At 35.9% G+C, this 17,135-nt stretch overlaps 1 protein-coding gene across 1 annotated transcript; it reads right to left on the bottom strand.

Annotated features, from left to right (window-relative positions):
- Positions 1–1,756: 1,756 nt before the first annotated feature.
- On the bottom strand, positions 1,757–16,576 carry LOC114516796 (centrosomal protein of 89 kDa-like). Its single transcript, XM_028536378.1, has 22 exons — positions 16,451–16,576; positions 13,102–13,479; positions 12,642–12,814; positions 11,315–12,275; positions 10,497–10,737; positions 10,142–10,213; positions 9,678–9,739; positions 9,509–9,556; positions 9,181–9,264; positions 8,082–8,147; positions 7,776–7,819; positions 6,654–6,769; positions 6,299–6,479; positions 5,932–5,995; positions 5,820–5,862; positions 5,260–5,320; positions 4,946–5,045; positions 4,766–4,807; positions 3,638–3,706; positions 2,763–2,809; positions 2,436–2,558; positions 1,757–2,203 (listed from the first exon to the last, which is right to left on the bottom strand). The coding sequence occupies exons 1-22, from the start codon at positions 16,493–16,495 to the stop codon at positions 2,134–2,136; spliced, it is 3,090 nt and encodes a 1,029-aa protein (XP_028392179.1). The 5' UTR covers positions 16,496–16,576; the 3' UTR covers positions 1,757–2,133.
- Positions 16,577–17,135: the final 559 nt, after the last annotated feature.

Raw genomic sequence — 17,135 nt, forward strand, 5'->3', positions numbered from 1 at the left:
TTGCCGAACGTGGCCGTGGGGAGTTCCATGTTGTCTCCGTAATTATGAATCTACCTTGGTCTACGTAGACATTCTTTCTCAGATCATTCATAGGGTCTATGATAAAAATTTCTGATTGACAATTCAGGTATACAACGATGATGAAATTGAGGAACAATTAAAAGAAATGGCTGAGAAAAAGAAAGACGATTTTGGAAAACAGTTGAATGAGCTGAAGGAAGAGATCAAAAAGTTCGAAGCGAAGATTGAAAATAAATTACAGAATATTGATTAGAAGCGTTGTTGGTAAACTATCAAAGAAGGGGTTCAGGTCCATTAACAGAACATTTAGAGTGTTTTGTTTGAAGTCAAAAGTTTAATGGATCTTAAAAGATTTTCGTTATTGCTTGAAATTGAGGAATTCGTACGACTTCCTTAATTGAATTGCTTGAAACTTGAAAAATGCATCTCCATGAGTTTGAGACATTATTATTATTATTAGTTTATTAAAATCGTATCGCAGTACAACTGAATTACACGATTATCATAACATACAGTATTAAATATTATAAATACTGAATAGGTTTAAAAAAATATTCACTAGTCTACTTCAATAGCCCGTAGACCGGCTATTGTTTTGGTTTCTTATAGAGTATAGACAATACTCATAGGCGGGTTCGTGAGATTTTTCTTTAACAATATATTGTACTGGGTTACTAAAGTTTGTCTTGGATTCCCTTAACCTATGAACAAACAGCTCGCAAGCCACGTCTCTACAATTTATCAAGGTATCAAGTTCTGTATCAACCAACGCGTCAGCATATGACAACGTCGGGCAAATAATTTTAGGAGCACGGCGCTGGGTAGATTCAATTTCGTCTTAAATAATTATAATCGACATGGATGTTCCACGTGAGATCATTAGACAATTGAACGCCGAGTAACTTGAATGATGACACTAGTTCTATAGGAACGCCTGCGACATAAATAGGACTGAAATAGGTAAAGTTACATTTCAAAAAGCTTATTATCATATCCTTGCATTTCTTTGGGTTAAGCTCTATTCTTCTTTTTATTGCAATCTGGGAAATCTCTTTTACGACTTTGGGAAGTAACTCGGAGAACCCCGCGGGATGATCTCAAAAGCTGTCGAATCGTCCACAAATTTGATACGGCCCTGCCAAGTATTTAGAAGCTGGTTGACGAGGATTGCAAACAAGATAGGGCCAAGTTTGGTACGTTGTGGTAAGCCACCAGTTCTTCCCATGAGGAATAGCAATTGTCAATTTTGACACATTGTTCGCGGTCAGTAAGGAAATCATGGATCCAATAGAGCACTGAGCTGACTCGAGAGCTGCTAAAATTGAATGTAATATAGGTAGACTAGGGCATGGGTTGTGGATTTTCTCGGAAGGGAAAATTTTTTAGAGTCCATTTTGTTAGCAACTCGCGACAACAAGGATTTAAGTGTAAAACCTTCTAGGACTTTTGCCACTTGAAATGTTAAGGCCAATAAGGAATGTGAACATGCTTTACCTAGTCCTGACAAATTTTGAACTTAACAGTATGATTTGTACAGCATACATATAGTATTGCCACTTTTCGGCGTGTTTTGGGTCTTTTTCCAAGTATTTTGTTAATTACTTTGGCTATCCGATGTCAGCAACAAGGAAGACAGTGTGAACGTGGCACATATTACCTAGACTTGTCATAGACCTAGCTGGTCCAGGCCAGATCTAGCCCTAAAGTGCAAACGAGGCCTAAAATTCTCACGTCATTACAAAAAAAACATTAATTGGCATCATAATTTTTTTAATTTAATTTTAGTTTTGCAAAGTTTACAAACTTTTAATTTTTATCTTGTAAACAACGTCAATGCCAGTTGTGACGTAATCAAAACCTAAGCATACTATACTTAAGATGGCGAGCGTGATTAGGGTGAAACCATGGAAATCTATAGCAGTTATCAAAAACATAGGAAGCTGTATGCATTTACTGCCAATAATGTTCATGATTGAAACGAGCCTGAACACAGGCTGATATTCTTGGAGAAAGAGAATGTCATGAAAATAAATAGGGAAAGAAAGGGGAAAGAAATGAAGAAATTTCGGGAGATCGATTCTTTTTCTCGAATGGCGACGTTCTAGGAGAGCCTCAGGTTGCATCATCTATGCTAATGTTACCAGCTTTCTCGTTTATGCAGCTGAGCTCGTTTTCTAAATTCCTGGTCAAACAAAATAAGAACAGGATGTAGAATATGAGTGCCGACATCATTATTATTCTATTATTATTCTCAACTTCCTTTTTATTCTATTTCCATAATTCTATAAACTATGACTAAAGATGCATGATGAATATAAAGGTACTGCATGTGCGTTCACAGATTGCTCCAAGTTCATTATAACACGATTAAACAAGCAAGTGTAGTCATTCATTTAAACTACAAACTTATTTACCTTTTATCATTTACCATGTCTTCCAATTGCTTTTGCTGGCGACGAACGAGAGTTCTTAAATCTTGTATTTCATTTTCATAATGCTCTTTCAACAATTCAGCTGCTCGCTCTTGTTCCTTTACTCTAAAGATTAGAAAGAATAATATCATAAATGTAGGTAATCATACTGTGAAATCTTAAATATTTAAACGAAATATTGGAAACAAGCGATATAACATCGATATGACCAAACCAGAAGGAAGAGCAACAACGTACGCACACCGAGGGCATGACACTCGTCTAAATACAGATTAAATTGTACAGTAAAAATGTTTCTGAAATGTTTACCTTCCTTTAAAAGCTGTAATCTTGAGAAAAGCCTTGTTCTTGCATTCCTATATAAAGATAGATGAATGCTGGAGCAAACAAACAGTATTACGAAGGGTATGTTTTTGTATATCATTTTTCTTATACCTTTGTTGGGTATGGTAACTTGCAATGAAAGGGTTTCAAATTCATTTCAGACCAAGGCGCTTCTTTCGTATACTTTATAAGCGCCCTGTTTCAAACCGTATCAAGATATGAGTGTTTGGAAACAAGGCACTCATGGAAACCAGAGTTAATAGAATATACTTGGTTTGGAGACTAAATAAAATTCAATACAACTCATTAACTATGTAATTGTCTAGGTTTATGCAAAAAATGGTTCCTTTCTCATCATGTGTCTATTGTATTTTAGCCAAACGTACCAATGGCATTGGTCTTGCTAAGCCCCTCAACCTTGACTTGAAAAATATGTTAATTATAAGATTATTATTGGTTTATCTGTGCAAAATACAATAGACATGTGATGAGAAAGGTACATATATTTTGCATTAATCTACCTCAACATAGTTAATGAGTTGTATTGTAGTTTTATGTGGTCTCCAAACCATGTATATTCTAATAATTGTGTGTAAACCCAGCACATAATAATATATATCAAATTTTCACTTCGATAGCAACCAATTCTGTTCGAAGAAAGCCAATTGGTAAATTTTGCTTTGTAATTCCCTCTTATTATCCATGATATTCATATCAACACTTGAAAGCGATGTATAAATTCTCTTTTTTAATTAAGCGCCATAAGGTTGGGGGGGGGAGAAAGAAGCGATGCAATGTAAAACCAGATAGATCTACTGTATAGTGTCACATAAATAGCTGAACAACATATCGACCAGTACCTTGAGCTTATCCTCTTCTAGTTTAGCAAGTGAGTGAATTTTCTTGTTTTCTAGTTGTTTACTGGCGAGCTGAATGGAATTATTTCAAACGTCAATGGTATATATACATAAGAGAGGGTAAATCAATTACGATTTTGTCGCACTTCACTCGATGTAGGTAAATTCTAAAGGTTTTTTCTCAACTGTCCTGGCTTAAATCGAGTTGTGTATGATTCCACTCGCATTTAAGACCCTTTAAAACTCTTCAGTATATATACATATATGTAACACATTTATGGAAAACTGGCATTAAATAATATATTATTATAATACATTTATGGAAAACTGGCATGAATTGTTTGATTGATTGGCAAAATATAATCATATCATTTATACAAAAAAAATAGTTTAAACACTGGGGCCGGTTGTATAAAACTACAATTTGAGTAGTTAAATCGTAGTTAACTCAGTAATACACGACTCTCATAGTCTCATCGGTCAATTCTGTCACTAACTATAGTTAAAAGTTAACTACGTTTTTATAGAAGCGGTTCCTGCATGCTAGGTCCAAGGGTCGTGCGTTACCGCATATTTTAAAAAAACTGAAAGGGAAATTCCATGTTAAATCAAGGATTCACTAAAGGCCTTTATTGTATGTTCTAAACCTTGCACAAAAGAGACAGGAAAGCAATAGAGATATACAATATTCTGTGCTAAATATGCTGAGTATTTTGATCTCTCACTAAGAAGACAGTAAAACTGCAGTTCGCAATTGTTTCTTCATTTTTTTGGGAATCTAAAAACTGTTCTACAGTTATGCACACAGAAAATTTTTAACAATTTTAATATGTCTTCTCTTAAAATCATTTTTCATTCACGAAGTGCCCATATACCACACGGTTGCCCATTTTTGAATATATCAAAAGGTATCTTAGAAGACTTTGCAATACATTTGTGACTGCAAAAATTTTGTCTCGATGGATTTATTAGCCTTTAAAGTTACTGGACATGACGTCAAATCGGGAATTTCGTGCAACTTAAACAAAAGAAAACTGATTTTCATTGCCGTTATACCTACACGCGCGATCAAAATTCCACATTCAAACACATTTAGCGACATATATAGATAACGAAGTTCACAGCTCTTACCATTTCGTTAAGAGCATCCCTTTCTATAGTTGTCTTTTCAGCCTACACACGCACAAAGAAGAAAGACGTTCAGAGAACGGTTGTACAAAGTTCAACCTACTGTATTATCGGATAGTGATTTTTTGAATCGCTCAATTGGTTCATTATCTCATACACACTAATACCAATACTTCCACTTACCACTTTTAGTACTTCACTTAGGGTGTTTTGCGCGGCAGCCTCCCTTTGCTGAAGATGGGAACATTGCTCCTTAAGAAGTACAGTCTTACGCTCATTTTTTCTAAGATAGAATGAAAAAGCATCTCTTCAATATACAGTGAGAAACAAGCAAAAGAAAACGCTTTGCAAGTGCAGACGATGCTCAAATCTCAAAATGTGATGACTTAATTCTGGAACATACTGAAGACAGACGACAATTCCATTATGAATGCATGCAAAACGATATCGAGCTTTCGTACAACCGGGCACGTGTGATGTGTGATGTGCGACGATACCTTTGAACTTCTGTGAAACTATGAATCTCTCTTTCTAATTGCGCATTAACCAACTTACAATCTGCAATGAGACAGAAAATTATAATAATGAAAACAACATTGCCTGATGTTTCCCCCCAATCGAGGAACACAAGGAGAGGATCAACTATAGCGTTGAACCACTTTTTGGCATATTATTTAATTCCTTAACTATGGAAATGTAATGATGTACAAAAGTTGAAGACGACGAGTGGGTGAGACCAGTAGCGTAGCCAGCCCGACAATTTAGTTATGCTATGCTAATATTTTGGTGTTCATTGACTGTGAAAACAATGAATTTGTAAAGAACTGAATAATGATAATAACATAAAATTTGCATAGCATGACTAAATCGTCAGGCTGGCTACGCCACTGGGTGAGACTAAAATGTCATATTCACGTACGTATATAGGTCCGTATCCGGACGATCTTTAAATCACTGTTCGAAACATGCCAATTACTGTAAGATCTGTTTGACCTCTAATGGACCGCAAGTGCTGTAAAACAACTTGCTGAGGTTATAGACATAGTTGCAATGTTACCTGCTAATTGCACCGACAGATTGTTATTTTCATTTCGCACACTCTATAACGAAAGTGGAATAAAATCGTAACTACGAAAGCAAGAAATAATTGATGGTATTTAAAAACTAACCTGCAGCTGAGAAGCGAGGGAGTCGATTTCTTCTTGCGTCTTTTCCCGTAATTCACTCAATTTTCTAAGAAAAGAAACACCACATGAGAATGGAGAACCAAAGAGAATCATCGTGATTCTGAGAAAGGTGGAATTTTTGTTTGAAATAATTTAGAACCGCGACTGGCCAATTACCGCGTGTATACTTAACCAAGGAATGATCCAACAGTGAACCAAATATTGGTAAATAATTGTAAAATTGTCGCAGTAAACAACTCACGTGGGTGCATTAGAAAATTAGAAATATGTCGACTAATGAATTAAACAAAGAAATACCTATCTAGTAAACTAATCTAAAAGTGAGAAAAACGACAAAATATTTCCACACCTTCGGCTATCATTGACAGTTACTAGATGCTCTTCAACAGAAATGTGTTTCTTCCACTGTGTCAAGGATTCTTCTAATTCTTGCTTGTACTCGTTCAAAGTCGTATTCATAACTTCTATTTTCGACTCATAACCGCTTTTCTCTACTTCAGCCCTCTCGCATTGTTGGGATAACCGAGTCACTAAAAATGCATACATCAATTGCATACATCATAAAAGAATTGACGACGATGTCTGTCGCCTGTCATGATCACTTGAAATGACATGGAAGTAGTTTCCAAAGTATAACGAAAAAGAGTATGGAAATATAATTATCACGGATAATCCTGTAATTTCTAAACCAACAATTTAAGTACCTTCTCCTTTATAGAATGCCGTGAGCTCTTCTAACTTTTGGTTTTGCAACTCTTGACGTTCCATTAACACTTCATTTTCACTCAAAACTAACTTGCATTGTTTTTCCAATTGTTGCCTAGTGGATTAGAAAATCTCGTGAGAAAATAAAACTTTCGAAAAAAAGGCAAGTGGCTTGTTGCGAGTAGGTCAATATGCGGCTAATCATGAAAATTTTCTTCTGCACAACTTTTTAAAACTATTTGCAGAAGTATAAAGATTATTTATACGGGCAATAATGAACTAATTTTGCAGTTTTGTGCAATTCATTCTAGCGTCATGGCCGAGGCAAATGAAAACATCGTCTTCTGGGAAAAATTACTCTAGAAATGAATGTAATTATTTAACCTATATATACAGCCTCATACTGACAAGGAAGTCTTCTATGACAAGCTTTTATGTGATAAGCTTTAATTGTTCGTCTGTACGCCCAAGATTTTACACAAGTGAACTTCCAGCTGATCTGAGTTCATGACGTCATAAAGCGTCTCGACAAAACAGAGTTATCATGTGCCTGGTGTTATTAAATTGTCATTATTTTTCCAACTAATAGTATAAAAGGTGGAAAATTTAAATTCTAATAAGCAGTTGGGGAAAAAATAAGCGTGTTTTCACATAAATATAATAAAATTATTTGATATTTTCGAGTGTCGAAGTCATATGCAATGAAGGAAATGATAATCCAGTTTTGTGGAAGTTCTGGTTTTGTCCACAGGAAGTTCACAGTTTTATCCCATACAATTCTTATAGACACTCGTATTAAGAATGTATACATAATTTTTAGTGTAACATATAATTATATACTTTTGAATGTAAAGGTTATTATAATTCAGCCTTCTATAAAGCTGTAAGTCATAACTTTAATAAACTATCTATCTATCTATCTGGCTTCTGATTGGTTCATTTTTATACCCGGATCAGCTGGTTGTCACAGAAAAATCTGTAAAAATTGGGCGTACAGACAAACAATTAAAACTTGTCATAGAAAACTTGCTCGGCTGTAAGAGGCCTAAAGGTTGAATGGTTTTCTGGTAGATTCCCCTCATTTAAAATTTTGCCTTAGGGAAATATTGAAACGTACTCACCATTCCAGCTCGTCATGCATTTTTGATTCTGAGTTTCGAAATTTCTAAAAATAGAAAAATGGTATTTCACAGCGAAGAAACGAACGATTTTATAATCGGTGATCTGGTTTTTCATTTTTCGTCAAAAACTGCAGTTAAATTTTGAATAGTTGTAGACACATTTTTTTCACATTTGTTGATCAGTTCGTGTTACGCACGCGCAATAGTTACGGGTAGGAATAAAATGTACGTGCATTTGCAGTCAAGAGCAGAGAAATCGCTAGTGGGAAACTAGCTTAATGACTGCGTATATTTCTATATTTATACCTCTTCTAGTTTTACATTCTCGTCCATTATTTTATGAAGGCGCTCTTTGAAATTTTTTAACTGCTCCTGAAATGTAACAAAAACGTACATGAATCATACATTGATCTAATAACGCACTGGACAAATGTGTGAGGTGAGATCCCATAAACCCCAGCACTCTCTCGTCCCCCCCCCCCAGGACATGAAACTGGATATTCTCTTCGTAATGATAACTGACAATGTCTGTTTATAGCAAAACATAGGACATGTAGGTTAAGTAAGAGTTTTCTTATGGCCGGGTGTCAGAACTGTCTAAATTCATAATGTGTGAATAACAATAATAGTTAAAGGAGTGTTTGCTTTTTCTCATATGCTATACCAGTGTAATTTAGTTCTTAAATGCAAAAAAGATATCTTTTGAATAAATTTGAACCCGAGTTGAAGTTAATGAGTTCACGACAACCAGGTATATAATCCATCGTAATTATCGCTACTTTCATTGATCAAATTTGAACCCCTAAATCGGGCGTTCATTGCTGTTCGGAAGGTTCGGAAGTTAATGGACCTTCTGCATAATAGACGAATTTGTAGCTGGTGCATGACAAGAATTAGGAAATAAATCATCACAGTTAATTTGCATTTAGTATAATTGCAAAGTTTGGCTGCTGCAAAATGTCAAATATCAACTCATTTAGTTACACACTACCGGCCGTAATAAAAAGCATCGAAAATTGCCAACTTTACATTGCTCTATATTCCGTAGATTCGCAGCCAAACTATAATTTTAGTAATTTTACTAAATTTAGTATGCACTTTTCGGAAATTGCATCAATCAATTTTGCAAAGGGTCGACTAATTTATTTCAAGTTTCATTCATGATTTGTATAATTGCTCTATCCAGTGTATTGACAGATTAGAGGTATTATAGGAGGTTTGGCGAGAGCAGTTAAAACTTTCAGGTGTCACGCGCGGTCTTATATACAAAGCACATTTTCCAATCTACATTGGCGAAAAGAAGTTTAATAAGCTGCATATACTGTATAGCATTACCAATCTATTAAAAGTGGTAGAATACGTAATAAAAATTTGACGATACAAAATCTATCTTCAGCACATTTACCTCGTAGGTCTGAATTATTGCTTGATTCTCTTTGATGCGGTCGTCGTACGCAAGCATTAGCGGAGCCACAAACTTTTTGTTTACCTGCAACAACGATGACAGTACAGAACAATTAATGTTAGGTTTGAAGCTAACTTTGAAACTTATGAAAAAAATGTTAGGCTTTAATACTTGTATTTCGAATAATTCTCGTAATATATTCCTGATAGTCGACACTCTTTAATACATTGGCAACCTTAAGTTGCAACCAACGAAAATCGCACCAGTAATTGCAACTGTAAACGGGCTTTTATGTAATAAGAATCGTTGCAGTTCATGACATACTTACAAGCCACTCTGGTAGGTTACCCTCATTAACAAACATCTGGTCAACTTCCTAAAACATTTCAAATGAATAAATATTTGAACGGGGTGTTCGTTAAACTTCAACTTTGTAATTCCCCAATTAGGGAAATGTTGTAGAGACATTTTGAGCATGGAGCAATCGCAAAGCATACCTGAGGCGAAAGTGGGCGATATTTAGCTTGATAACGACCAAGTTCCACGCTCAGCCTATGAACTGACAACGAAAATTGTTAAGGAATAACCAGAGTGGGGCGTCTAGCATAGCGAACGCCATAAGATATACAACACTATAACCTCTTGATCTTAAGTTTCGATCTATTAGGGCCCAGGACGGCTTTTTTTATATTATAGACATGCAGTGTTACATTTTATGGTACGGGGTATATTATTAGATAATTTTTGACAAAACCAATAGCTAGCGTTGTGGTCATTGACGATGAGTAACTCGGAACGTAATATTAATGGAGGCAAACGCTGTCCACGCTTTGCAGATTCTTTGAATATTGTGCCGCAAAGAGGAACGTCACAGTAAGCTAAGTCATATCGGCATTATAGTATGATAGAAAACATGGAAGACACTCCAGTTTAATGCTTTATTAGCGTAAGAGTACTTTACCAGAGTCCTTCAAGAAGACATTTTCCCGTTTCAGTTCCTCAATTTGCATTTGTAACAGATTAGATGAAGTACCTGAAAAGCAATTATGCTGCCATGCAGATCATGTTGTCCTAGATTTTAGCGGCAAACGTAAAGTTTCAGGGTGTACTACAGTATCTCTGGGAGATAAAAATACGATATTCTTGCAAGCACGTAGGATTATTGTATTCCACGAATGTAGAACATTGCTTCGCGCACTGCACCGGAGTTATAGCTGTGCCAAACTAATAGTAGAGCTGTGCTTTCTCACGTAGCTCACGAGCTCCTGTCTTGCTGAAAATAGACAAAAAATATACCACAAAGAACAGTAATATACCTGAGCCAGGCGTCTCAATATTTTTGACAAAAGATTCGTTTAGCTTTTTCAAACTCGTGTTTTCTTCCGATAAAGATTGGCTGAGTGCTTCCAAAGCTGACTTCTCGCGATCCAGTGTTTTAACCTGAAGATAAAGTTTCCGACATGCTTCCTTTGCCATTGTCGTAGACATTTGTTGCAAACTAGTAGTCTTAGACTTATTATTGTCTCGATCAACTTCAACAGAATCTGTGTGGCTCTCCTGCGAAAGATAAAAAGTATATATATATAGCAAAATATTGGCGGACTACTGCAAGTAAAGCCTGAGAGCGCTTCGCTTCGACCTTGCGTCTAAATATACAGATCCAGATGAATATCCGAAAGAAATTGATAATGAGGTACAATCCCTATACTCGCGCTCTTTCATAGTCCCCGCATGTACACAGTTGTCCTAGTCATCTTCGTGTAAGTGTAAGTTGAGGGGGTACCAATAGGGTTTCTTGTGAAAACTATATACTCAAGAGAGATGATTAAGCTTAATTACGTTCAACTCCTAAAGTGTGAAATCTTCATATTATTCTGTATCGTTTAACAATACTTTCATGGGCTCTATTTGTTCTACACTGATTTCAATATCTACAACTTTAAACTATAATACGCACTGTATATATGGAGGCTGCTCGAAAAACATCAAAGAGAGACAATCATGCACTCATAACACCTTTGTTTTCATAACTATATTTGACCGATCTATCAAACTCGCACAGATAGTTTATTTGATCGGGAAATCTCAGATTTCGTTCCCCATTAAATAAAAGACATAAATAGATCACACTAACCTGACGGTTTTCATTAGAATCAGGGATTGTTTCACAATGAGAAACGTCTTCTCTCGACCTACTCTCACTTTCCAAATATGGAGTCTCCGAAGCATAAGATCCTTTCGTTGACAAAGCACGCAACTTGTTAGCAACTACGAGTTGTTGTTGTACCAACTGGGCACTCTGGGAAAAACGTTCACGATGCCCTTTCTTCTGCTTGGCTGAGTTATGTTGTTTTTCTGATGGTTTTGGTTCTTCTAAATGGTTTCCTGTCTTCTGTTTTGATTTGCGTGACTGTTTGCCAAGTTTTTGTCGTCGTTGATGCTTCAATTTCTTCTCTTCCCGAAGGTCTTCTGATGTACCATGTTTTTCATCAAATTCTAACGTTTTTCCTGAACGTGCAAGTGTATGCCATCTCTCCTTGTAAGAATTAATACTTTCCGTACTTAATCCTTTACCAATTGGTGCTTCTCGTTCCCCAATGGGCGACACATCGGACGAATAAGCCGCCAGATCCGAGGCCGAAGCCCCTAGTGGTGTCTCTTTTCTCCCAGAATGTAAGACTCCAGGGTAGACATCGCTGAAGTTATGTATACTGGTCTCACGAAGTTGGTCGTCTTCAACGCTTGCACGACTGTCAAAACTACCAGTTTTATTAAATCGTTTATCTTCGACCCTAGTAGCATGGTCAAAATTACCACTCTCCACCAATTGTTCGTCTTCAACCCTGGCAGGGCTGTCAAAGCTACTAGTTCCATTAAATTCTTCGCCTCCCACTTGGGGAGGACTTTCAAAATTCTCTTCCGTTGTCTGTTCGTCACGCAGTCGAAATTCATTCTGCAAATTAGTTTCAAAGTCTGTGGAGAATCTGTCTTCAATGAAATCATCCATAAATTCAGATGTCAAAATATTGTCATTTAAATCTGTTTTCGTAACTGTCTCGTTTTCAATCTGCTCTGAAATCTTTCTTGGTGAATTTCTATAATTAACAGCAATATGGCATGTTACCTTTAAAAACTTATATATGCACAAAAACTTATGATCATTTCCATTGGCTGAACTTTACAATACATTTCTGTTTTAATCAATAGCATAGTTTTGTTCTTTAGAAAGCAAAGAAAAGCATTATCCAATTAGACGAAAGCTTCCAAGCACTGCGACATGACCCAAATGTTTGGTCGAACCACCGTATACAGCTCATACGCGGTGGGTATAGCAAAAAACAAAATCGCCAACAGTTTTGCATTAGCAATCATTAGCTGCTAATGCAGGAGAAATTAAAACAATAAGTACAGTATAGTTCCAAGATATCCAAAACAAATCTACAAAATATGAGATTACGCACTTTTTTGACTTATCTTTACCGCTTTTTCTTTTCTTACTGCTTTGTTTCCTGGGATATGGTTTAGTATCAGGATGATTGACAGCTGTACTTGAATCATCATCAGATCCCATTCCACTAACACTGGTTATGTCATCATCACTGCCAGAACTGGCATGGATATTGATTTCTTCTTTCTATATACCAAAAGAACATGCATGTTCAAGGCAATGACCATTATCCTGGATAGACTGAGTTTATGAGGAACTATAGTATCACAGAATAGACATTATAATTCTAATGTATAATGTCTATTCTGTGCTAGTATTAAAGCTAAAGTTTCGCGCTCACTTTTCGCAGCTGATCTCTATACAGTAGCTGAATGCAATATATCATATGTTTTACTACTAAACCGCCTGGGTACGAGGCTGTATATGCCTAGTTGTTGAACGGACATCAAATTAGATCATAGATCAACTGTTACCTGTGATTTTCGGTTCTTGTTAACTTTCGCATAAATTGGTTCTACTGGCGGGTTTTCTGCACTCTCCTTATCTTTATCTACAATCTGACCTCTACGTTCAGCAACTAAAGCATCATCCACTGTGGCGTAATGTCCTTCTGACTCATAGTCCTCGTTCATGTCTAAAGTTTCATTCGAAGTTCCAGCATTCTCATTCATACTCCTTCTTGGGCTCTCCCCGACGACAATAGCCTGCGCTAAGTTGCCAACACTTCCCAACGCCGTTGACAATGTAGACAGGTTCTTCTTCCTTCGCGGCCATGTTTCAGAAAAGCTACGAGCTGTGCTTGGAACAGCTGCAAAGATGGCGCCTGGTACCAGACAAGCTCCGATGCGGGACTAAGATAAAAAAAGTTTATGTCATCAGGAATGAGGAACGCAAGTCTATTAGTGAAAAGACGAGTCTTGTGAAATGACTAAAATGGTGCCATGTAGCTATAATGATCAATATATATCCTGTGCGGCTATACAACCAACATTTTACCATTGCACGCATTCTACTCCAAATTCCCAGTGGATTTACTAATCAAGATTTCAAAATCAGAGTTGCCTCTTACATTATTATGACATACTGTAACTACACAGAAACAACACGAAAATTGAACCGGATTCTTGTGTAGGCCTGATTTTGCAATATACGAGCGCAATATCAGCAGGCCACCAAACTTCCACCTGTGTGATCAGCATTAGGTGCAGTGATGCCTAACTGCAAGGGCCGTCGCTAAATTACTAGCGACGTGGATTACTAGCGACGTGAATAGTAGCATCCATGAATTAGTTACGAATGTTCAAGTTCAAATAGGAGCTCGTACACATGAGAGCATAATTATTCATTCTTATTACTCATTCACATCCATCAAAAGAAGAAAATCAAACATAAAGTCGCAGGAAACATCGCAAGTGTGAACGGGCCTGGCCTAAAGCCGGTTTTCCACTTGCGAAGCGAATTTATTCTTTTGTATTTGAGCAATTTGTTCAAGATGGTCGCAGATGACCGCTCTGAAACAAAAATAAAATGTTGCTTCGCGCGAAAATTATCGCTAATGGAGAACTGGTTTTAAGCCGTTCTTACAGTAGGTGGAATTTTTCGACCGAACGAAATTTCTCGTCTGATACTCTTTTTAATTGTGAGAATTAAACCGCAGCGGATTCCCTTCACTGGTCACCGTCCCCGCGCGTAAGCAAACAACGCGCGAGAATGACGAATCTCGTACTCGTAGTCGTACTCGTAGTCACTGCTAAAGCTCCCTATTAGCGCGTGTCATTCTGCGAGACAAAAATTACGCAAATATATCTTTGATTATATAAAAACAAAAACACGATGCCTTAAGGCACTGTTGCACGGTGCAATTTTTGAAAGATGTAAATTTGGGAACCACGAAAATTGTGTCTATAACTTTCCATGGATAATTCTTACAGTACTTCACATTTTCAAAACGCATCACTAATTCCCATCTCTTAAAAGTATACAGGTATTACATTGCATTGCAATTCGTGTAACACAGCCTTTAATTGGAGTATATTTATATATTCATGTTCACATAACCCTAAAACAACCGCTATCTAAGAAATCAGTCAAATGTGGATTAGCATGTGTATAACTTTCAGGGCAATTTGAGGCAACCTTGGGTAGAATTGTTGAGAGGTTAATGTTCAGGTTCATGTTCAGAGATTCATCGCAGCAATTTTACTTCTTATATAATAACAGTTCTAAATAAATACTTCTTGATCTTTGTTCTGAAAAATACTAAACATGGGATATATGGGCAATTACAAATCAACTAAGTAGCCTACACTCATTGCTTTAATCAAAACCAGTAAGCATGCAAAAGCTGGCTCTGGACCCTTTCTTGATATATTAGAATAATCCATTTGCAGTTTTAAAAAGTACACTTGTTTGACATATGACAGGATTTAATCTATAAGTCAAAATCTTGAACACATTCCAGAGTGGACCATTCAAACACTGACATGGAGATGTTGATTGTGATAAAATACTGAAGTGCACAAAAACTGTAATCATGTTGCATTTCATCGATCATCATTCACATAATCTAATTCTCAATATAGAATCTAATTCTAATCTAATCTAATTCTCAAGATTATCTAAGTTTTATAAAAGGTGGGCAATTAATATTAGATTGAATGATTTAATATTAGATTAAATTGATGCATCGATTCTACCTTTATAATGAATACAATTGGTTCGTATCCTGAGCAACCTGGTTCAGATTATAAACCCTATATTGTAATAATATAGGGCTAATTTTATATACAGGGTGTCTTAAAAATACTAGAACAAATTGATTTATGCTGGCATTCCAATTTAGCATACTAGCATACATACCAAATTGATATGTGTATACTAATTAATAATGAGCAAAATAAGCTTATTTCAAGGCATGTGAACAATGTTTGGGTTATATAATTTTATGTGACACATTGTATAATTATAACAAATACAGATTTAATTAGACTTTATTGAGCTTCATTGTATGTCTATCTGCTCAAAACTAGTCATCTTCAAAAAGTTAAATGAAAACAATTAAATGCTCTATCAAATTGAACATATAAGATTTTTACAATACTAACACACATACATAGCCAAATGATTGCTAGCCTGGCCTACAACCAGATACTTAAATATGAATAGAAGACTAAAACAATTATCTTTATTTTAGTGCTTGCTAAGTCTTAATATGGATTGACTAACAAGCTTTGATTGATCAATTAACAACATTACAGGCTTTTATATATGCATGTAAAAAATTCAATAGAGGAAATGTACCTAGTTTATTTTTACTTTCGGAGAATTTGAAGAATGAAATGTAATTGATATGAAAATAAACATAAAATAAACCTCTTCAGATGAAATTGCATCTTAATAGGTAAAAGCTCTAACATCTTAAGAAAGGATGAAAGAACTAAACTGCAAGATTTAATAGAATTGGTGGAAGCTAGTCACAGAGGTTAACCATTAGAGCTCTTAAGTCTGAGTTCTGATTATACATGAATTCATTCGAATATTAAATTACAATTAACTCAAACATATATATTTACATAGAATGTGCACATACAGCGACAAATGTTGTAGTAGATTACTTTGCCGAAGTAAAATGCAAAATTTCCACTGGGAAGATAGCACAATTACGAGAGTTAGCCAGTCGGGCTGATGAAATAATGAAACTTTCATAGCTCGGATAAAACAAATGTAACAAAATTATGACAAGTATTGGGGAATATATCCCCTGATCGTTCCAGACGACTAAGTTCTTGGTCCTGTAACAGAATATAATGGAATTATATTTACCAAAGATAGTCCGGAATGCTTTTCTCTCTTCTTCTTATTACCCATATCATTTCATTGTGTTATTATTTTTAAAATCAATCGATATAATTTGACATATTGTTTCAAACTGTTTTGAAACTATTAAAATTTTTCTCGTAAGGAATTTTAAATTAGGTCCTAGTACTTTTCCTTGCTTGGACGCCAAGATCGTTTCTATAACAACCAACTGGGCTATATATAGACACTGTAAAATGACATAAAATGTTATCCAAATCCAACCAAGGGCCGTTTTTTCAAAAACCGGTTACCTTCACCCTGGGTTAAAGCGAATCCTTTTATTATTTTTTTTAATAAACATTTTTTTAAGTACATGAACTAAAACACTGGATTAAAGATTAACCCTGGATAAGCGCTAACCTGCCTTTGAAAAACTGGACCCTAGCGAACACAGTGATAGAGCTCATTAGGCGAACCTGGCGAGGTTTGGTTCACTTGGCTGTCGTCAAGATTCAAGCACCCGACCAAAACAAGCCTTAGGAAGAGCACAGAATTTGGGACGATGTAATTCCGTTGTACTCGTACGCCTCAACAATGACGTAATTTTAACATAACACAATCGATAAAATCATAAAAACACACTCCGTCAAAGTGCGAATCGCAAAGACAAAACCCCGGCACAATTGGAGGAAAAATAAATTGTCCACAA

This window comes from Dendronephthya gigantea, unplaced genomic scaffold, assembly GCF_004324835.1.
Source record: "Dendronephthya gigantea isolate DGI-Jeju-01 unplaced genomic scaffold, DenGig_1.0 000006F, whole genome shotgun sequence".
Lineage (NCBI taxonomy): Eukaryota > Metazoa > Cnidaria > Anthozoa > Malacalcyonacea > Nephtheidae > Dendronephthya > Dendronephthya gigantea.